At 38.2% G+C, this 22474-nt stretch overlaps 7 protein-coding genes and 1 non-coding gene across 13 annotated transcripts in view; 4 read left to right on the top strand and 4 right to left on the bottom strand.

Annotated features, from left to right (window-relative positions):
* LOC663089 (cousin of atonal) overlaps positions 1–22474 on the bottom strand; it is a 117726-nt gene that overhangs the window by 14792 nt on the left and 80460 nt on the right. The window contains exon 3 of one of the 3 annotated variants that reach the window (XM_064358537.1): positions 17585–18186. The exons of the other annotated variants lie outside the window; for them this stretch is intronic. Within the exon in view, the coding sequence (XP_064214607.1) occupies positions 17692–18186 (495 nt within the window). The 3' untranslated portion in view covers positions 17585–17691. Of the gene's footprint in view, positions 1–17584; positions 18187–22474 lie in introns of those variants that run through there. 3 annotated transcript variants of the gene reach the window in all.
* LOC662930 (medium-chain specific acyl-CoA dehydrogenase, mitochondrial) lies at positions 533–2634 on the top strand. 2 transcript variants are annotated; one of them, XM_968999.5, is made up of 6 exons: positions 533–691; positions 790–846; positions 896–965; positions 1018–1286; positions 1632–1712; positions 1760–2634. In XM_968999.5, exons 2-6 carry the CDS (start codon positions 826–828, stop codon positions 2561–2563), a joined length of 1245 nt encoding a protein of 414 aa, XP_974092.1. In that variant the 5' UTR covers positions 533–691; positions 790–825; the 3' UTR covers positions 2564–2634. The 2 variants fall into 2 exon arrangements, with proteins under 2 accessions (XP_974092.1, XP_015832971.1); XM_015977485.2 differs by lacking the exon at positions 533–691 and having other exon boundaries at positions 698–846.
* LOC662955 (uncharacterized protein) lies at positions 3704–4744 on the bottom strand. The gene is made up of 3 exons (XM_969023.4): positions 4605–4744; positions 3943–4556; positions 3704–3893 (listed from the first exon to the last, which is right to left on the bottom strand). The coding sequence occupies exons 1-3, from the start codon at positions 4742–4744 to the stop codon at positions 3748–3750; spliced, it is 900 nt and encodes a 299-aa protein (XP_974116.1). The 3' UTR covers positions 3704–3747.
* On the top strand, positions 4898–6137 carry LOC662984 (casein kinase II subunit alpha). The gene is made up of 2 exons (XM_969051.4): positions 4898–5010; positions 5054–6137. The coding sequence occupies exons 1-2, from the start codon at positions 4955–4957 to the stop codon at positions 6102–6104; spliced, it is 1107 nt and encodes a 368-aa protein (XP_974144.2). The 5' UTR covers positions 4898–4954; the 3' UTR covers positions 6105–6137.
* On the bottom strand, positions 6178–6250 carry TRNAR-CCU (transfer RNA arginine (anticodon CCU)). Its single transcript has one exon. It is a non-coding gene; the product is annotated as a tRNA-Arg (tRNA).
* Tbh (Tyramine beta hydroxylase) lies at positions 7857–10277 on the top strand. The gene is made up of 6 exons (XM_969076.5): positions 7857–8548; positions 8595–8792; positions 9136–9387; positions 9434–9616; positions 9667–9854; positions 10002–10277. The coding sequence occupies exons 1-6, from the start codon at positions 7874–7876 to the stop codon at positions 10222–10224; spliced, it is 1719 nt and encodes a 572-aa protein (XP_974169.1). The 5' UTR covers positions 7857–7873; the 3' UTR covers positions 10225–10277.
* LeuRS-m (Leucyl-tRNA synthetase, mitochondrial) lies at positions 10239–13456 on the bottom strand. The gene is made up of 6 exons (XM_969098.4): positions 13193–13456; positions 12931–13146; positions 11412–12831; positions 11164–11355; positions 10769–11001; positions 10239–10719 (listed from the first exon to the last, which is right to left on the bottom strand). The coding sequence occupies exons 1-6, from the start codon at positions 13277–13279 to the stop codon at positions 10267–10269; spliced, it is 2601 nt and encodes an 866-aa protein (XP_974191.1). The 5' UTR covers positions 13280–13456; the 3' UTR covers positions 10239–10266.
* On the top strand, positions 13553–15560 carry LOC663065 (hypothetical protein). 3 transcript variants are annotated; one of them, XM_008192360.3, is made up of 3 exons: positions 13557–13728; positions 13803–13909; positions 13954–15560. In XM_008192360.3, exons 2-3 carry the CDS (start codon positions 13890–13892, stop codon positions 15473–15475), a joined length of 1542 nt encoding a protein of 513 aa, XP_008190582.1. In that variant the 5' UTR covers positions 13557–13728; positions 13803–13889; the 3' UTR covers positions 15476–15560. The 3 variants fall into 3 exon arrangements, with proteins under 3 accessions (XP_008190583.1, XP_008190582.1, XP_974219.1); XM_008192361.3 differs by lacking the exon at positions 13803–13909 and having other exon boundaries at positions 13553–13728; XM_969126.4 differs by lacking the exon at positions 13557–13728 and having other exon boundaries at positions 13744–13909.

The raw sequence follows: 22474 nt of genomic DNA, 5'->3' as shown, positions 1-22474 counted from the left end.
CCAAAAAAATTGACGGTTTTTGAGTAAAAAATATAAAGTGACAAATATTTCCGTTCCTTGAATTCTCACAGTTACAGAAAATTAAAATTAATCGATTTAAAAAAATTTTTGACCGATCAAAAACGACATTTAAATCAGTAAAGTGCTTGATTTAGGTTAACATCATTTTTTTATCATTTAATTTTTTATAAAACCAAAAAGTAACAGTTGTGTCAATACGTTTTAAAAAATTTTTGATTTAAAAAAATGTCTTTTCTGGTTTCTGATTAAAAAAATACTTTTATCCATGGTGGTAGACATTGACTTTTAAATTAAGTTGGCAACACCGAATTATTGATGTTAAACTGGCTCAAAAATGAATGAAATTTTTTGTATTTTCCAACTTTTTTATTATAAAGAAAATTTGACTTCGAATGGTGACGTCAGAGTTAATAAAAATGTTGCCAACTTAATTTCGAATTCGTAGGCTACTTTGATCAGAAATTTAATTGAAACATGGTACAAACACAACTAAAGAAAGTGGCACGATTTCTCCCACTTTCCGTTGTATACCCATCAAGGTCACAAATTTTACCGATTCATCATTTTTGTTTACGTTGTAATAATCAAAAGATTACATTGAGAGCTTCTAATTGGTGCAAAAATCTATTTTTATTGACCCATCGTTACAGAACCGTTTAATTGCATTAAGGTAAGTAATAAATTGTTTCCAAGGTTCAAAGTGCAATAATTTTTATCTTATCACCATTTCTGTTGTATTATTTACAATCCACTATAAATAAATTAAAGAGTCGTTCTCGCTTCGCTTGACAAAACACACCCAAAATGGCCTTAACCGTGCAAAAGGTAAAAAACAACAAAAATAATACGAATTTATACACTTTCGCTTTTATAGATTTTCACACCAAGCACGCTCACGCGTGCATTTTCGGTAACAGCCGCCCGAAAATCTGGCTTCAATTTTGGTAATTTTCGCATTTTGAGTGTGCCACACTGTGTCATTTTCCCCGATTTTAGAACTGAATGAAACTCAACGAGAAATGCAAGCCATGGCACGCAAATTCGCTCGGGAGGAGATTGCACCTCAAGCGGCTCATTTCGACAGAACCGGGGAATACCCGATTGAAATTTTGAAAAAAGCATGGGCTGTGGGTTTGATGAATTCGCACATTCCCGAACACTGCGGTGGCTTGAATCAGGGCGTTTTTGATGCCTGTTTGATGGGGGAAGAACTGTCTTGGGGGTGTTCAGGGATTGGGACTGTGATTGGTTCGTCACATCTAGGGGTATTTATGCAATAAAGTGGCGTGGCTTTTGAATAAGTTGGCAACCAATTTCAAATTTTTATTTGTTTATTTGTGACAAATGATGACAAAAACATACGAAAAAAATCAAAAATAATATAATTTCATTTTCCAACCGATTACTTAATCTCTCAGAACAAAACAAATGAAAGCTGTCCTTTTATTTATTCAATTTATTTTTTATCATAATACAATTTAAAAAAAATACAAAAACAGACGAACTATGGCTTCCAAAGACCCGGAAAAATATAAAAAATAAAATACGTATAGCCAGTGTCACCAACTTAATTTCACAAGTCACAGCCTACTAATTGTTGAAAATTTCAGCAAGTCCCTGTGATTCTAAACGGGACAAAAGAACAACAAAAGAAGTATTTGGGGCGGTTGATTGAGGAACCTTTAGTTGCTGTAATTAAACACTTAATTATAAATAATTTTTTTAATTGATTTTTAAGGCTTATGCCGTCACAGAGCCGGGCTGTGGCTCCGACGTGAACGGTGTCAAAACCCGAGCTGAGAAAAAAGGTGATGAGTACGTAATCAACGGCCAAAAAATGTGGATAACAAACGGAGGCGTCGCTAACTGGTACTTTGTCCTTGCTCGGACTAACCCTGACCCCAAAGCCCCCGCTAGTAAAGCCTTCACTGGGTTTATCGTCGATAGAGACACCCCTGGGGTAACCCCCGGCCGTAAAGAAATGAACATGGGGCAACGAGCCTCCGACACCCGCGGAGTAACCTTTGAAGAAGTGCGCGTTCCGAAGGAAAACGTCCTTTTGGGCGAAGGCGCCGGGTTTAAAATCGCCATGGGGGCGTTTGACACCACGCGCCCCCCGGTGGCTTGTGGGGCCACTGGTGTAGCACAGAGGTGTCTTGACGAAGCTACGAAATATTCGCTCGAACGTAAAACGTTCGGTGTTCCCATTGCCTACCACCAAGCTGTGGCTTTTATGTTGGCTGATATGGCCATTGGGGTTGAGACGGCCAGGTTGGCGTGGATGAGGGCCGCCTGGGAGGCTGATCATGGGATTAGGAACAGTTATTCGGCTTCGATTGCGAAGGCTTATGCTGGAGATGTGGCCAATAAGTGTGCTTCAGACGCGGTGCAGATTTTTGGAGGTGCTGGGTTTAATAGTGAGTATCCGGTGGAGAAGCTGATGAGGGATGCGAAGATTTACCAGATTTATGAGGGGACGACGCAGATTCAGAAGTTGGTGATTTCGAGGACTGTGCTCGAGGCGAGCAAAAGAATGGCTTAGGTTTTAGAATGAAAAAATCAAATTTTTATACATATTGTTACAACCTGAGTGTAATAAAGTTTTATTAAAAACTGCGCTGTTTTATTTTAATTGGCACTTGAAACATGAAATGATTAATAAATCGTTGTTTGTTATTTTGGCGAAGGTCACAGTTTTTTTCCTTTAGAAATAGAACAATGGTAAATGTTTCGTTCCAAGGAGGTACGAAATTAACGTCACACTGCCAAAATATTGTAGTTCAACCGGAATAAAAAACTCTACAAAATGGCATAGGACTCAAGGCGATATCTCGCAAAAAAAATTTCAATTTTCAAATGCCGATTACGGTCAAACTAAAAGAGCAAGAAGAAAACGGTTTGTTCCATCGTAAAGAGCACATAAAAATCTATAAGACAGAATAAGTTTCATTTGATTTTGAGACACTTTAAAAATTGACCGATTTTAAGGGGTTAACTTTTTTTATTTTTTTTTAGTTTCTCATTTACGGCTAAATTATTCTAAAAAGTGGAACTGTTTTGGTCCATATCCCTGCAAAATGATCCGGGGAATCGATTGGCATCGAGAAAATTGCCAAATTCCCAATAGTTTTTTAGTTATGAATTTTTTAAAATATTACCAATTTTTGCATTTAGCAGCAATTTGCTCGAAAACTATTAGTCGGAGAACAATAATCTTTTTTGAAAAAAATAGATAATTTAAAGAGCTTTCCAACGATAATACACTTCATGGGGTTATCTCTAATAGTTCCGGAGCTATTGCTCGACAAATGTTCCGGGTACCCAAAATCGACAAAAACTGCGACGAAAATTGAAAAAATCAAACATCAAAAAATCGAACATTTGGACTTTTTGTGGACTTTTAACAACTTTTGTGGGTTGTTAAGACATGTAGGAGTCCATAAAAAGTTCCTAGAGTTAGTTAAAAAAAAATTTTTGTTTCACCTCTTGAAGGTACTCAGGAAATTTGAGCAAAAAAAATTGAAAATTTTAAATTGCGTGAAAAATTAGTATAATAGAGAAAAAAAGCCGCTGAATCCAATGGAACAAACCGCATTGCTCTACGACTTTTAGTTTTTGAGTTATGAATTTCAAAACAACACAGTGATTATTTGCTCGGATTTTTAAAAGAAATAAAAACAAATCAAAATAAATAATTTATTCAAAAATAAAAAACACTACAAAAGGCTAATATCTCCTAAATTGTTTTTTGAACTTTTCGTAGTGATAATCATCGGTGGCCCTCTCATCCTTTTTCTTCGGCTTTTCCGTAGCCTCCTCCACTTTATCATCCAACTTGGCCTTCTTTTTAGCAACCTCTGCGTCTATATTAACTGTAAAAAAAGTAAAAAACTCCAAATATGAGCAGTTCTGCCAACTCACATCGATTGTGCTGCACAAAATTCACCGCCATATTCGTCGGCACAAAAGGCGAAGGCCCGTCCTTCTTATTCTGCTTCTCCCACAGCAGCCTCAACTTCGCCTCTTCCGTAGCTTCAATATTCTTAATCTTGGCCTCAATCCCCAGGTCCACTTCCGGAATCCCATTCAACATCTGATTGGACAACATCTCCTCCGACCTCTTCGTCGACGACTCCCTCAAATGGTCCGGGACTGCCCTCAAAGCCGCCTCCTCGGGGCTGGTGTACGCCGACTTGTTCTCAGCCTCGGCCTGCTCCTGGGGCTCGACCTTGCGCTTCTTCTTCGACAACTCTTCTTCAATAAACTTCATCATTTCCTCGTCTTCGTCACGTTTATTCGTCTCGACCGAAAACTGGGTCCCTATGCCAGTGTCGTACGCATCATCGACTTGCTTGACTTTGCCGCTTTTAAGGGCTTGCATGTTGACCATGCCGCCGGACTTCACCTTGAAAGGGTCCTTTGAAATGCACTCGTCCTCGATGGTGATTTTGGTACCTAGGGCTAGCCCCAAGGCGTTGACTCCATGGGGGCGCTTACGCAAGTTTTGTAACTCCTTCATTTCTTCTAGTTTGGTGCTAAAAGCAACGTTAGGGGAGGCACCACAGTGAAGGGGGTCTTGTTACCTGACCTCCTCCAGGTCCTCCTCTCGGTCACTACCATCCGAGGGGCGCCTTTGGCGCAGCTGTTTACGGTTTTTACGTTTAAAAACGGGTTTCGAGTCATTTGAATCGTTAGATTCGGTTTTAATCCCACTTGTTGACATGACGAATTTGAGGTTATGACGCCCCAATAACTACACCAAAAACGACCAAAACCACCACAAGACACTCGAGACTGGCTCACAAAACACAAAATAATTCATAATTCGTGTGGCACCATTAAATTAAAGCCACAATTGTGTTTTTCGCTTAATCGGGTTAGGGATTTTCGTTTTGTCGTTTAGTGACAAGTAAGCACCCCGTTTAAATTTCAAATGTCAAAAAAAGATTTCAAAAAATTTGTGCCAAAAATGGATTTGGACGACACACCGTAAGTGTTTTAGGCCTAAAATTACCAAAATAACACAAATTAGTCGTAGCGTTGTTGTTACAACATCACGGGTATACTCGGACGTGTTCTCAAACAAGCCCTCTTCCTACTTTGAGTACGACAACTACAACCCCCCGACTGACGATATCAACAATTACAGTTTGATTCGGAAAATCGGTCAAGGGAAGTACAGTCTAGTGTTCGAGGGGGTGCACGATGGTACTAACGATTCGGTCGTGGTCAAGTTGCTAAAACCGATCAAAAAACCGAAAATCAAACGTGAAATTAAAATTTTGGAGCACTTGAGGAACGGCCCCAACATTGTGAGTTTATATGCCGTGGTGTCGGTGCCTTCCACAGCTTTGCACGCCCTGATTTTCGAATCCCCGTCAAATAATGAGGACTTTAAGGAGGTTTATTTGAAATTGAGTGATTCCGATATCCGGTTTTACATTTACGAAATTTTGAAAGCCCTTGATTTCTGTCACAGCAAGGGCATAATGCATCGTGACGTCAAGCCGCACAATATCATAATTGACCGGAAAAATCGCAAAATCCGGTTGATTGATTTCGGTTTGGCTGAGTTTTACCGTCCCGGAGAACGTTACAACGTCCGGGTGGCGTCTCGGCATTACAAAGGCCCGGAATTGTTGGTAGAGTACGGTTATTACGACTATTCCCTCGACTTGTGGTCGCTTGGGTGCGTTTTTGCCGCAATGATCTTCCGTAAAGAACCTTTCTTCCAAGGATTTGATAACCGCAACCAACTGTATTGCATTGTTAAAGTGTTGGGCACGAGCAAGTTTTACTCTTATTTGAATAAATACAACATTGTGCTGGAAGGTAGCATGCAGGAGATGTTGGGGATTCACTCGAAAAAACCCTGGCAGAGATTTGTCAATACGGAGAATGAGCATTTAGTGAATCAGAATGCCTTTGATTTTTTGGAATCGTTGCTTTGTTATGATCACATGGAAAGATGTACGGCTCAGGAGGCCTTGGGGCATAAGTATTTCGGGCCGGTGAGAAGCTCGGGGGCTTTGCCAGGGTTGGATAAGCTCAAGGTTTCAGGGTCGGGGCAAGCGGTTCATTGATTGTAAATGTATAGAATAAAATATTTTTGTGTTTTTGGTTTATTTTTTTCAATAATGTAAGAAAAAAAAGGAGTACCCCTGGTGGGACTCGAACCCACAGTCCCCGGCTTAGGAGGCCGATGCCTTATCCATTAGGCCACAGGGGCTTGGTATAATTTAGTCTGACGCATCGTAGTTACGTTGCGTTGATTTTTTTCCATACATTAATAAAAATTTTGAAAAAATTAATGAATCATTTGTACTAAGTTTTGTTTCTCCTGCTTATTCTTTTATAAATCACAGTAATTCCACTTAAATTTCAAAAAATCAGCAAGTTTTTTGAATACAAAATTATTTTTTCATAAAAAACATTGCATATATTTCGGGATCTATGAAAAAAGGTACATACACAGTATGTAAATACAGTATTTTGAGAATTAAAACGTTTAAAATTGGTTGAAATACCATATAACTATTTATCCGAAAAAATTGCTTAAAATATGCCAGTTTTTGACTCAATATAAAGCCACATCGCAGAGAATAGAAAATAAATCTTTTAAATAAATAAAAGCCAAGAGGTAAACCCCAGAAAATCACAGAAAACCATTTTAAAAAATTATGAGAAATTTTGAAGAAAATCAAGAAAAATCTAAGAAAAGTGAGAAATCATTAATTTAAGAGCATATTCCAACTCTAGAATAAACTTATAAAAACAAAAATTAGAAATTATTAGCAAATTAAATCTGCTGTGCATTTAGAAAGCTTTTTAATGACTTTCTAAAATTAGAAATATTTTGTCAATCTCTTCCAATTTAAAAAAACAAACACCCTATCCGATAATTTATAAATAATTATAAAAATACACATTATATGAATGAAGCATAAAAAGTCCAAAAAAGTTGAGATTAACAAACTGTAGCACGTATTATTGAATCAAAATAAATCAGTAGTGATTTTTTAATTTGCAGAAACTCATTTAGAAAAATTAGGAGAAGACTTGAGACAATCTCCGTAAATTAAAATGAAAAAGGAAATCTGGTGTAATAAATTTAAACTGCGGTTTTATTTCATTATTTTTTCTATGTCTAGTCTACACTTTCGTTTTTTTCTTTAGTTATTATGGCTTATTTCGAACAAATTTCACGAACTAAGTAAACTTTTGGTTGGAAAACAACCAGTATCGCTTGAAATTATGTAAAATACGACTATTTTTATTCAGAATTTTTTCACCTATAAGTGATAATTATTATTAAATAATCAATGAAAGTATTAGGTATTTAAGTCACTCCAAAATACACACGCGTTAAAAAATTAGTTGGAAATTCTAGACTTCGTAAAAGACAAGATTCTGAGGCCTTGAAATTTAAATTTCAACATTGATTGCTTTTATCTGATCCATTGTTAATGTTTCTTAAGAAACGCAATTTAACGAAACCAAGCGCTAAATATTTACGATAATTATTCCCGTCTCCAATTTTCCATCGCGAAGAATTTGAGGAACTCGAATTTATTCCTTCGGCTGAATTCTTGTACGTATTGAATGATAAGAACATCGCGTGACGTCGCCTAAATTGCATTCCTCCAACGCCACCACCATTTTTACAATTCCCTCATCCCTAATCAGTAATCACTTAACGATTAAATTAAATTAAAAACGCCACAAGTTCAAACACAATCTCAAGCGCCCTAAAAAAAATAAAAACGTGATGAGTTTTGAAAATTTCCCAAAAGGCGCTTGCGCGCGCCTCCTCTTAAAAGCGAAAACCCCAAGAATTTCCTCTTAGTGAAAGATGCGCTTTCTTATCGCAATCATAATCCTGACGTGTCTGAAAAGTTCACACTCCGGTGAAATTTTCCACGTCCCGTTGAACGGTGATGGGTCCATTTCCCTCAACTGGGTCCTGGATTATCCCACTCAAACCGTCACTTTCGAGGTCCACCTCCCGGAAAATTTCGGCTGGTTTGCGATTGGTTTTTCCGACCAAGGGGCGCATTTCCCGGCCGATTATTGCATACTATGGAAGACAATCAAACGGAAAATTCAATTTGAGGACACGTGGGCCGACACCACTGGGATTATACGGCTGGACCGCCAACAAGATTGCCAAAATTTCAAAATAAAACGCGCGGGAAATGTAACCAAGTTTACGTTTCGGCGCAAATTCGATACTTGCGACTTTGAGGATTATGTTATCGAAGATGGGACAACACATATCGTGTGGGCACGTGGGGCCCACCCTTTGTATAAAGTGGTGGGGTTGAATATTAGCTCCCCTGAGAAGGAGCAAGGCATGGTGAGGGTGCAATTGTTGAAAAATACCAATGTGAAGGCGATTTTGCCCAATTATGTGCAAACTTTGGATGTTTTTGCCCATGAAGTGAGGGTTCCGGACAAGGAAACGACGTATTGGTGTCACGTCCATAAACTGGGGGAAGAATTTAAGGAGAAACACCATGTTTACAGGGTACAATAATACGGGTTAAAAAACGAAAAAAATAATTAAATTGTAGTACGAGGCCCATATTCCGAGTAGTAGTGAAGGTTTGGTCCATCATATGGAAGTGTTTCATTGTGTGGCACCTCCGAATCAACAAATTCCCCTATATGTTGGCAACTGTTTTGCTAAAGACAGACCCAAAGAGACGCAAGTTTGTAAAAGAGTGCTAGCTGCGTGGGCCATGGGGGCACCACCTTTCACATATCCAGAGGTAAAATTAATAAAAAAATTGGACTTAGTTTTTTTTTGGGCAATTTTTTTGGAGCACGAGAGCAAGGAGTGCTGCAAAAATTGCGTTTCATGCTATTCTACAAAGTTAAAAAATTGATAATTGTTTTTTTTTTGGATTCTGATTATACAGAGTTATAGTCTGCTAAAAGTATTTTTGAAACTTTTCCGAAAAAATATTGAACAAATTTACTAAAGATGACACAAGCTTGAAAATTACTAAAAATTCTGTGTTACCACCACGATGTTGGCAACTAATTGCACGATGACATAATAACCGATAATTATTGGGTTGCTAATTTGATTAGAAAAATTAAATTGAACAGGAGGCCGGGCTTCCCCTCGGCGGTCCCGACTTCAACCCCTACGTCATGCTCGAGGTGCATTACAACAATCCGGAGCATAAAACCGGATTTGTGGATAGTTCCGGAATCCGGTTTCACGTCTCATCAAAATTGAAAAAAATGGACGCTGGAGTTATCGAATTAGGGTTGGAGTATACCGACAAAATGGCGATTCCTCCAGGTCAGGAGGCGTTTCCTTTGACCGGATATTGCGTCAGCGAGTGTACCGCTGTGGTACATACACATATTTTTTATTTTTTTGTCACTTAGTTTTTTTTAGAGTTTGCCACCTGAAGGGATTACAATTTTTGGGTCACAGTTACACACTCACCTCACAGGGGTTAAGGTGTACACTAGGCATATAAGGGATGGGATTGAGTTAAGGGAACTGAATAGGGATGATCATTACAGTACGCATTTTCAGGAAATACGCAGGTTGAAACAACCGGTTAAAGTCTTACCGGTTGGTAGAAAAAATATCGTATGTCAGTCGGGTCGTAACATTTTTTATAGGGCGATGCCTTGGTTACGCGATGTTATTATAACACACAAGAGCGGGAAAATATCACACTTGGAGGGTTTAGTATCACAGATGAGATGTGTGTTAATTATGTTCATTACTTCCCAGCCACTCAATTGGAGGTTTGCAAGAGCGCAATTAGTGACCAGGCTTTAAGTACTTACTTCAACTACATGAAAGAGTAAGTTAAAACTGTAACACTTATATTATCCTTATCTTGTTATGTAACCTGATAAGCGTCAAGGGTTTAAATCAAGTTGGCAACATAACTTTAAAATCCAAGCCACTGTGATCATATATTTAATTAATAAAACATGATATATTTTAGATGGGAGGGCCAAAAAATTTCGCTCCACCACGTAATTTCAGATAATTACAAATCAATCAAATGGAATAAAATGCGCGTCCAATTACTGAGCGATGTGTACCATGAGGCCCCCTTGAGCATGCAGTGCAATATGTCAAGTGGTGACAGATTTCCCGGTTATTGGGAAAACACCCCCATCACCCCCATTTTAACGCCCCTACCCCCACCCCCACGAACATGTTAAAAAAAACAAAAATATAATATAAATAATTTATTAAATAAACTATTACAGAGTTACAGTTTTTTCTTTGCGTTCCCACCTCGTAAAAACACTAACAACGCCTTCGTAATCAGGCTCAAACAAATAAGTCGTACGTTCAACTTCTTTCTCTTCTAAAATCTCCTTTACTTCTTTCTGACTAAGAGCTATCTTAATAGCTTCTTCTTCCCCTAACTGTTCAATATCACACTTGGGTATTTTGACGTTGCAAACTTCAACACCGTTGACTTTACAAACCAAATCAAGACAGTAGCTGTCATCAAGACTCGGCCATTTTTGTTCAAGAACGGTTTTTTCCCAATCAATCTCACCCGAATGGTTTAACCGATTGGGGGCGGAAACAAACCCACTCCATAGTTCCGACGCAAAATGTGGCGCCATTGGTGCTAACAAAATTATTTGAGCGGCCAAAGCCCTCTCGAATTGGAGACTTTTGGCAAAAATTGACGCAGGCACTCTCTACAACCATCCTGTAGAAACAAAAACACTAAACTCGCATTTTAAATACCCGAAGACTGTTTGTGAGACCCTGTTGTTTGGAAATGGCAACACTGTGTTGCTGCGAGCGACAATAGTTGAAAGTCGTTCCTTTGATGTAATAATTGCGAGAATCAAACATGTAATCATCGTGAGCCTTGAATTGATCGTCGGGGATTGAGGGTGGGGGGGTTTTCCGGTGTTTGAGGAAGTCCTGGATGGTCATCCAGAGACGCTTTTGCCAATTGAGTATTCCGGGAAATGCTAGTAGGCGTTGAAAAATACGTTACAGGTTCCTGTATTTCTCTAATCAAGGAATTTGAAATAAGTTGGCAACATTGGCAAATCACCAATAGAAACCTCCTATAAAGGAGGCTGTGTCATTGTTCAGTGTTGCCAACTTAATTTCAAAGACATTGTACTGACTGTTGCTGTTCCAATTCCGGTGGGAAGTTGGCGCCACATCGCCCAAAATCAAAAGTCGGGTGGTATCACTGCCATATTCACAGAACATGTCGCCAGGATCCACTCCATTGTGTTTCGATTTGCTCATTTTTTCCCACCCCATGACCACAGCCTCCCCTGTTGCTTCAATAACAGCTCGATTTTTTTTCTTATCTTCAAGTGAACAAATTTTTCTTCTTGTTTCATTCCATTTTTATCAACTTACCTACCTATCACTTTGACCTGACTTTCGGGAACATATCGGCCCGTCCCTTTGACCCTATAACTGCGCCCCATGACCATACCTTGGACCAATAAACGCTTGAATGGTTCACGTTCGGGGAGTAACCCTTGCGAGTACAAAAAATGACTTATAAACCTCGCGTAATATAAGTGAAGAACTGCATGTTCCTTGCCACCGATATACAAATCGACTGGCATCATTTTTTTAGCCTTATTTTCATCAAACATTTTTTGACAATTTGATGAATCAAGGTACCTGAGATAATACCAGGAACTGTCAACAAACGTGTCCATAGTGTCAGTTTCACGCCTTGCTTTTTGCTGACATTTTGGACAAGTACAATCCACCCAATCGGCGACTTGTTTCAAATAAGCTCCGCCTTTTTGTGACATTGACACTTTGGGTAACTCCACGGGTAGTTGTCTGATTGGTTGAGCGCCACAATTATCACAGTGGGCGACTGGGATTGGCGTTCCCCAAAATCTCTGACGCGAAATCAGCCAATCACGCAGCTTGGCACTTGACCAGTAACCGCCCACACCCAACTCACTCGCTTGGCGGCAAATTTGATTTTGCAAACGCAGTTTTTCGTTTTCGTCCAAGTCCTTGTGTTTTTCATACGTGATGTTAAATTTATCCGCGAATTGAGTCGCTTGAGGGCAAACACCCGGAATTCCCAGAAAAGTATCAGTGAAAGGTAGAAACTCGATTTGATTGGTCACAAAAACCGGAATAAGGTGCCCTGTTAAGGGATGGACTAGTTGTAAATTTAATTTTTTCGTGCCTTCTTGTAACACAAAACCGGGGGTTCCCCCTAAATAATGTTTCGAATCGATCGCTACGAACTTAACCGAAGTGATAGCTTCGGGTTTAGACGTCCACAAAGTGAGAAAATCGTCGCCCCCTTGTACTTTAAAATCAAAATTGACTCCATCACACTCCCCAATCCAATGTTTTTGTAATTTAATTACGTCCCTCCAGTCTTGCAAAAGGGGGTCATCGAGCCCCTCTAGCAAATCTTTAGCGAATCGAGTCGTTCGCACAAACCATTGTCTCAAAAGTTTTTTCTCAACTTTGGCCCCCGAACGCCAGGAGCACCCATTTTCGTCAACTTGTTCATCAGCAAGGACAGTTTGGTCAACGGGGTCCCAGTTTACAAGAGCCTTTTTCTGGTAAACTAGTCCCGAATCGTACAGTTTAAGAAACAAGTCTTGTGTCCATTTGTAGTAAGAGGGGTCGCAAGTTGCCAGCTCGCGCCCCCATTCAAAACTGCACCCCAAACGTTGGAGTTGACTTTTCATATGTGAAATGTTACTCTGTGTCCAGTCTTGGGGTGCAATTTGGCGCTCAATTGCCGCATTTTCGGCAGGAAGTCCAAACGCGTCCCAGCCAATTGGATGAATAACCTTACCCAAAAATAATTAAGTTTTTATTAGTTGAGTATGGTTTATTTTTGGTTACTTTTTTATTAATTTTTAATAATGAAAACCCGTTTTGAGACTTACATTTTTCCCATTCATGCGTTGAAACCGCGCTATTACATCACTAATAGTGTAAACACGGACGTGCCCCATATGAAGCGACCCCGAGGGATAGGGAAACATCGACAGCACGTAATACTTGTCCCTGACTGTCTCATTCTCGTCGAAATCATCAACTTTGAGCTTATCTCGCCAGTAATCCTCAATTTTGTGCTTAATATCGCTGCTGATTTCCTCATGCTGGACCAAACGTAAAAATAACCTCAAAGCGTAAAATCATACTCACCCATAAATTAAGCCCCGAAATGTGGCGGTAACCAAACCCCAGACGTTTCGGGGCTAGTTTTTGCAACGATTTAGTCAAAAAACGCATTTTTTGCGTGGAAAACCTGGCGCAAAAAGTGAGGTTACCTAATACACACAGGCATTGTGACCAACCAAATATAACTCAAGGGGGAAATTTTAAGAAATTGATTCAAAATGGGGCCAATGCCAATTATTGGGATTAGCGTTATTGTTGTTTTAGTCCGCGAGACGTTGTGTTATTATTATTACTTACTTTACAATACATTTAAAAATTGTTTTTTTAATTGAATTTTTTAAAGTTGGTACCGGCACTTATCGCCTTATCAACGGTTGAGTGTGTGGTTTACCGATAAGGGTTTTGTATTTATTTGTGCATAAAACAGTCTAAACGAGTCCGATTAACAAATAATACCCAATCTATTTAATAATAATTAATTTGGCGTGATTGACGTTATGTCAGGTTAGCAGGATTGCCAATCAGATAAGGGGGACCCCCTTTCACGACACCCAATTTAGGTTAATACCACTTAATTCAAACAATCAAACTTCCTGTTTCAATAATAAAAACTAATTGATTGTTAACTGATTAGGGAAATTGGTATTGTCACGTTGGCGACACTTAATGAATTTTTCAAATAAATAACCCGCAAACAATATTGTCTCTATTCGTTTAAATAATGGCAACGAGTTCAAATAGGTACGTTCCGAACCCATTTCCGCCTCTCTCTAATTAATTTGCAGCCAAATGGAGGCCTCCCTCAACTTGTGCACCAACTCCACGGCTCAGGAGCTCCTGAAGTGTTTTTTTTGCGACAAATTCCTCTCAGTACCCCCCATTTACAACCACGAGTTTGAGTCGATTTGTGGACGTTGCAAATTCGTCAACAAATCGGAGGACTCCAAGTGGACGCGCCAAACCCTCTACGAAGACGTCGCCAGGTTTATGATTTTTCCTTGCTCCAATTCCACATACGGCTGTAAAGCCCAGCTGAAATGGGGCGACGTGGAGGAGCACGAAAACACCTGTCTCTACAAGAAGTTGAACTGTCCCTTCGCCTGTAACGACATCTTCCACGTGGAGAAGTGCCGCTGGATGGGCTCCGGCCCCGGTCTGAACGAACACCTGGAGTTCTGCCACGGCGACGTCATTAAAAAACTCCCCGAAATCAATTTCAGCGAAAGCCGCGCCAATGGAATTTTCCTAACTAGGATCCTCAAACAACTAATGATCGTGGTGGTGAAATACGACCCTCCGGACACCTTCTCCTGCATGGTGATGGTCAACGGCACCAGCACCGACTGCGAGGCCTACCGTTACCAACTGGAGCTCTTCGATGAAAACAAACGCAACTCTTTGATTTTGCGCCGAAGTCGCTTGGAAGACGCCGTCGGTTTCGAGGAGAATCTAACCAACCCGGAGAAAATGCTCGTGGTGGAGCTCCAGGTGGTGAAATCCCTCCTGAAGAAGCCGGCAACCATCATGGGCCGGTTCGGTATAATTAAAAAATCGAAACGCGAGCTCAACTTCGGGGACAAGCCCCAGGAGTGCCCCTTCGATGAGAACTTCCTAAGAGAGTTGGAGTGTCCCGTGTGTAAGAACTACATGGTGCCCCCGATCCAGATTTGCAGCACGGGGCATAGTTTCTGCTCCAGGTGTCGCGACCAGATGGAGGAGTGCCCCACGTGTCGGCACCCCTTCCAAGAGGGGCGGAACTACACGTTGGAGAAGCTCACCACGTGTATTAATTATCCTTGTATGTTTCGGGATGCCGGGTGCACGGTTGCGTGTCCTAGTGAAAAGTTGAGGGAGCATGAGTTGGATTGTAGTTTTTCGGGGATTCAGTGCTTCCTGGAGTGCAATACGGGTCCAGTGATGAACTTGTTCAAGCATTTGAATGAGAAACACCGAGATCGGTTGATTGTTGCCGGAGAGGTGCATATTTTGGACCTGGGGGAGGGGGAGGTCATGAAGACGTTTGCCATTTGCTTCGGGAATGATATGTTCCGATTGGCGGTGTTTTACGATGGGGATATTAAATTCTCGTTGCAACAGTTTGGGGTTAAACAAAGTTGTTACACTTATGAGTTGGAGATTATTTGTACGACGGATTGTTCCGAGAAGATTATCTTGACGAAGGAGTGTCCACCCATGAGTACGACCTTCTGGTCCAAGAGCATTACGGTCCCGGATGATTTGATACAAAGGTTCATCTCGGAGGAGGATTTGGTCTTTTTTAAAATCAATTTGAGGAAAATGGTTTAGTTATTCTTCAGTGCCAATTATTTATCTGTGTTACTATTGTATGGAACGGCTCATTTTTGTTTAATAAATTTGTATTCTTTTGCAATTTTTTTATTTTTTTCCTGAATAAATTACTCTCCTTTTAAAAGGTTTGCAAAAACAGAGATACGTATGATGGTACAAGTATAAGGCACACGAGGCGAAGCCGAGTGTTTTAATATTTTTGGGCGTATATTTTTTTCATTCGCAAATTAGTGAAATGAGGTCAGACGAATGACATTATTTTGCGCCGTTTTGGATTGTAGGTACGCAGTTATGTAAAATAAAAATTAGAGATTCAAATGGTCGTCGACCTGTTTTGTTGTGTCGGTGTTTGCAGAATTTATGAATAGTAATTTTTTGCTGCGTGCGCTATTTTTGACATTGAAAAAACTTTTCACGGTTAAGAAAATACGCATTTTGGATTTTATTTTTGCAAAAATGCAAATAATAGTTTTTGTTTTGAACGGATCGATTAAACAATAGTGTGGTCGGTGACCTATTGTTTTGTTATGACTGTGTTATTATGAATTTTAATTGCGATGATGTTTTGGTGTTTTTGTGTTGGAATAATGACCGGTAATAATAATTGCGCACTGTTAATTAAAGTTGTTTTGTCCAACTTTTTTTAATAACTTTAGAGACTCTCTTAAGAACTTCGTTTATGCAAAGATAATTACTTGTTTCGGAGATGTTTCATTACCTAATTCTATTAATTAAAGATGAGTCTGTGGAGAAATGCATTAGAAAATTTTCTTGGTGTATTGTTGGTCACCGATCTCTAGGCGCAAAATTCATTAAATCTTGAATTTTTATTCATAATATTTATCCAAATGCCTTACACTTACGACACAGTTTTGGTGTTAAATAATTATCCTGCGTATCTAATAAGCAATTTTGAATAAAAAGGACAATTTAAACCAAAAACGACGTAATAATTGAATTAATGTATCTTATCCAAAAGTACAGGAAAACAATTTAACGCTGGTCTTGCCTCAAAAAATACAATGTGATCATTAAGAATCCTTCTAAACCTTTTTAATTAATTGACCGATTAAGTAAAATTCACACAAAAATAAATTAAGTAATATTTTTTTCTTTTCTTATAGTCCGGAAATTCTTCAAAATTTAAGGCTTGTTTCCCCGAATTTTTTTGCGAAATAACAAAATTGTATGTTTAAAAAAAATGACGATAGCTTTTATTACTAAAAAATCAAATAAACCATTCCATAATTTTGACATTCACTGTGTGCAAAGGAGATATCAAACACTTTAAAAAAAGTTGATCAGATTATAGTGATTTGGCACATGATTAAAATTACTATTATATTTAAATTCCATTTGCTTTGTAATGATATATATTTAGATGTTTTTAAATTTCTTTTAAACAGCAGAAAGGCAAAATTTAAAATTCTGCCAAAAGCAATAGATGTTTTAATTTGTTTCTAATTCGAAATTTGTCCCGAAGTTTTCACAATTTTATGGTAGACAAAAATAAATAACTAATAAAATAGTCGAAACTCGTCTATTTTAATCAGAAATAAAATTTTGAAAAAAAATGGAAAGTCTCAAATTGATTTTAATCCAGTTTTCCTGAAACTCCATTGAAACACTTTGTACAAAAACCACTTACCTTTATTTTTTGCATTTTTCATTGAAGCCTTGTCTTCCGAAAGTCCCCGTTTTTCTGAATTCTTGTAGTTATTGAAACTTGAGTATAATTTGCTTCCAGTCACATTAATATTCATGGAGGTATCAAGCGACAAAAACACGAAGTTTGTTAATAAATCGCCGTCATATACTCATCACAATCACCTCCGATAATACAGCAATAAACCCATAAATTTTCGTCATTAACTTCCTATATTCCTATTCAAATTACAGCTTTACAAGAACCCAATTAATATAATGAAGTCGTTAAAATCACCTCATCAGCAACAAATTGATCGCCGTTGGCAAAACCAATACTCAGACGCGCCAAATTCCCCTTGAATATAAGACACACAAATTTAAATTTCAATCAAATTTAGATCGGGGAGATAGAGCAAATTTAATAATACACATCAGTTGTTAAATTAATGGGACAGGTGCGAGATTCGTTCCATTTATTGTCGATAAAAATTCTACAAAAATACAAAGATTGTCTCGAGATCACTTCACAAGGCACTCGACTAGATTTGACACTAAAACTCTTTGGCTCATCTTTGGGCGTCCCGTTCGAGGAGCTCCCTCAAGGCAGCGATGTACGTCTGTGCCATCTGCAGAGTCTCAAACTTGCTCAATTTGTGGTCAGCGTCCAAGCTTGGTATAACTTGTCTTAGCCGATCGAAAGCTTCATTCAGGCCGTTCATCCGCCGCCGCTCGCGCGCATTCGCCGCCAGCCGGCGGCGCTTCATCACCGTCGGGGACGGCAGCCGCTCCCGTACGCTCCGCTTCCGTCCCCTGGTGTTTTTCTGCTCCTGATGCTGCTTGAAGTTGTCCTCTGATAACGAGCTGGTTGTCGAGACGAAGCTGTCGAAGGTGTTGATGTCGTACGTCTCCGGCGGGTCGTAACCGCTCTGAGGATGGTGGTACAGGAAGTTGTAGTAGTTGGGATATTGGTGCTCGGAGTTCATCACGTCCATGACGGGCGGAGGCGCCGCTTCTTGCGCATAGTAGGCACCGGAGGAGCACTGAAGGGTTAGAGCGATGACCTATGCGGAAGTCCGGATGAGACTGACCTGCACTAGGTGTACTAGGCGCGTGCTGCCGATACGAAGGGAGATAACAGGGCCGGATTAGGGCGCTGCTGGGGGCGGGACCACGGCGGGTGGGCACGCCAGGGGCGAAGCAAAAACGCTATTTTTGCGTATGTTGGTTAACAACTGTCATTGTTAAAAGTCTTTTCAACACTAAAACCTCTAGTTTTGGGTACAGCTTGTACGAGAAGTAATGTCACAAACTTGAGAGCCGAGCGCTCTCAATAATATAATATAAAATAATATAATATATATACAGGGTGCTCAAAAACTGGCGCACCAACTTAGTGGTACGTTATTGAGAAGCAAGTGCAGAATACGGGAAAAATGTAGAAAAAATTCTAAAGTCATCTTTTCAAAAATCTAGAGCTACAAACTTATTGTGTTAACTTTTTAGTTTTCATTATTTTTTTATGTTTTCATGTTTCGTACCAGGTAATCGTTCCGTAACAAAACGATGAATACTTATTTTTAAATTTACTATCAGATTTTAGCAGTTTTTTAATTTAAAAAAATTAAAATTCTTTACCTTTATATGTAACCATTACTCTACCACACACCATTGAGTTGGTGCGCCAGTTTTTGAGCACGCTGTATATATAATTTTTGCGTATCTTTGTTTTTCCAAACAACTGTCATTGTTAAAATTCTTTTCAACACTAAATGGTACCACCCAAAAACCTCTAGTTTTGTGTACAGCTTGCACGAGAAGTAATGTCACAAACTTATATGTCACAACATATATATGAGATATATAAAATTATAAAATTAATAACTATGTTAGCATAACATTGACAAACACCTGATGAATACGCAAGAGTTTCTCCGTCTTGTACTTTTTTTTCCATTTTACCTACTATTTTTCTCTCATTTGCTTCATATTAAAAACCATCAGATCAAAATGTACAAATGTTTGTTAATTGTTTAAAATATTACAAACTACTGTATGATTTTTTAAATTAAAGTTATCATAAAAATTGAGGTAGTATTGTCGTTACTATACAATTGTTTTAAATTCGGACTATCTATGAAAATCTGACATTTTATTTGACAGGACTGTGAGTTGTCATAAGAAATTTATTTTGGGTTATTCGGAAATAAAATTAACTAGACGCCCTCTGGTGATGACTTTTGAACTATGTCGAAAACAGTAAAGAAATTTTCGTAATTCCACATTTAACTGACATTTAATGAATTGTTCAACAATTTTGCGTGTATAGTGTTAATTACTTACAATAGAAAGAATCACTTTAAAAGTACGTGGTGGTAAATACTAGCGTTGACTTTGGTTTTGTAGTTTTTCGTGGTATAAAGTGTTTATTGTTGGAACTTTAAAGTGGATAAAAAGTGAAAAATATTTAAATTTTGATTACAAAGTGTTATCAAACAGTTGTGTAATTAAAGATTATAAGTAATGGATCACAGCGAACACAAAGTTTGGCTCAAGAAACCAATAAATTAGTGAAGTGTGTGAATTTTAGGTTAGAATTTTCCACTGAAAAAATCATGAAATGCTGCGGTAAATCTACAAAACTACAATAAAGATTAACTGCTGATACATTTAAACGTAAATTATGCCAAAAGGTAGGCTTTTCAATGTCTTTGTAATAATTTTCCAATAAAGAAAGTGAACCAAACAGTCATTCGTTATTCGTGTTTTCCTCGTCATCTCTCATTTATCAACATAAGTTTCTTGCATCAAAGATGCAATAATCATTCCGCATAGGCAATGTAATAATTGTGAAGCCCCAAAATTCGTACAACGCTCAAAATATCCGAACAAACATTTTCCCGCCATTTATGGTTACTGTTTTCGACCTAGCCCAGTGGCGCCCCCAACGGTAATTTTACTTCCGAATAATTGATGACAACCAAGGACTGTTGTCAGTGTGCTTCGTTTTTTAAATAAATAATTGAATACGTTTTTATTGTTATTCTACTCATTATCATTAGGTAAAAAAGTCGGGTTTGTCTTTTTTGCATCCTTCAAAGCATCTTTTGATACACACTTTCTTATCAACAGAAATTATTTTCGACATTTTAAATTAATAAGGAGTAGAACTGACAACACAGCGAATTTTTGACAAGACAACGTCATAAAGACAGTACCTGACAGGACCTGAGGCTAACCTAACAAAAATATATCCACGCCTGCTGAGAATTTAAAACAATTGTGAACGGATAATATTTACTTATTGTTCGAGAGCTTTATTTACTAGTAAACAGCCCTTAGATAAAGGATTTAATAGAATTTGGTAACATTTTTCTCAGAAAACGTTGATAGGTTCAACCATGTCTCCAGGCTACTTGTTTCCATTTAAAAAAAAGTTTTCATTCAATAGTCAGGAGTATGAATTGATCATGCATTTTAAATGGCAACTTAATGTGGAATTAGTTTAATTCTGAATTAAACTTTAATTTCACTTTCGGCAAATCGACCGTTAATGTTGAAAAGAATAGTAATTTCATTGTTTTGTAAACTTCTAGGATTAATTTTTTTATTTATTATTACATTTTTTGTAATAAACGATTCTTTTATATCAAATACACTCTCGACTTGCTAGTTTTTTACTCGAAATACCCAATGCGCAAGAGCCTTTCCATTTTATACTTATCTCCTTTTATTTGCTTGAAATTAAAGCAATGACTCACACTCAAAATCGGGTTTAATTGCAATTAATTTTTAATTCACGAATAATTTAACTGAACTCATTTTTGGAAAAAAAATTTCATCAGCTCTTAACTTCTACATCAATTCATAAATAAATTAATAAACGTTGTATTTATGCCAACTTCTGTTTTTAATGTTTTTAACGTGTATTCTATGATATATATATATATATATATATATATATATATATATATATATTTTAATTTTATTATAATAATATTATAATAATTTATAATTTATTATAAAGTTTATTCTATTGAAAACAATTTGTTAGCTCTCAAGTTTGTGACATTATTTCTCGTGCAAGCTGTACCTGTAGCTTCAAAATCAAGTTTGCGATTTCAGTAATTTTTAGTATCAGAAAAGTGTAGCAGGCGTAAGTAAAATTTATGCAAAAATCAAGAAATAAAAACGATGATAACACGAAAAAATGCATCTAAACACATAAAGTCCATCCGGAATTAAAAATACTTATGCGGACAAATGGAGAAATACTCATTTTTGAGCTCAAAAACGCGCTTAAATTGATGATTTTTTGACGAAGTTTTGGTAAAAATGAGCTAAAATAAAATAATAAAATTTGCTTTTAATCCTCTGGGAACAATAGGATGTCCCCTCTGCCGTTTGAACTTTTCTTTGGGGTTAATTAATCGCGTCGTAAAAGCCAACGGATCAGAGGCCATAAAGCGGATATTAAATGGAATGAGCGTGCAACTGGATGCCGAAATAATTATATGTGTAAATCGGGTGTCAATACAGTTTTTGATTGAGAGTGAGGTCAGCAGCAGCGGCTTTCATCCGTGCACTTCGGAGAAAAGAAGAATCTTCATCAAGTCCTTACGACACGGATTTAAAAAGGATCGTTTTAATAATATTTCTCTCGCATTGTTGAGTCGAGTGTCCACGAGAGGACTTTAACGAGGTAATTGTTGGTAATCTGTCGACTTTAATGAAGTGAAAATAATAAGCGCGAAAGAGGTTGAACGCCGGGTCAAATGTTTGCAGTGTCTTCGATCTTGATCTAATAAGAGATTAAAACATGCGTAAAGTCATTCCGAGACGTTCTTTATGTCAAAATAACGTCCAACACAATGAGCGCACAACAAAGGTTCACTATTTTGATTCAGTTTATTGTATTGGTTTGCTATAATAAATCCACATTCCAGCGATACCTTCGCAAAGACACACGCTTTATCTCGGAGGTATTGAGAAGAAACATTTTTTACCGATTTGTTTATGTAAGAACCAGTACCGTATTAATCTAGATTGCCTAGAAAAGCGCCACCAAATTATTACTTTTCCTGTGTTGTTTGGAAATTGTCCGGACTCCGGTCGCAACCGTCCGTCCCCGGAATAAGTATATTCCGATGCTAGAGATAAGAGCTAATAAGAATTAAACATACATATTCATGGTATCACGCGCCCATCTAATCAGCTGAACATCTCGCCTTAATTACCCCATCTGTCATTGTGTCCGGTGTTGTGGCCCAAAAAGACCTTTATGTCTCTGTTTTTAAGGCCTTGGGGATGATCATGACCCCACCACTTTGGCCACGTGCGCGACATAAGGTG

Source organism: Tribolium castaneum, chromosome 1 (assembly GCF_031307605.1).
Source record: "Tribolium castaneum strain GA2 chromosome 1, icTriCast1.1, whole genome shotgun sequence".
Lineage (NCBI taxonomy): Eukaryota > Metazoa > Arthropoda > Insecta > Coleoptera > Tenebrionidae > Tribolium > Tribolium castaneum.
This window is presented reverse-complemented; position numbering and strand designations above follow the sequence as displayed.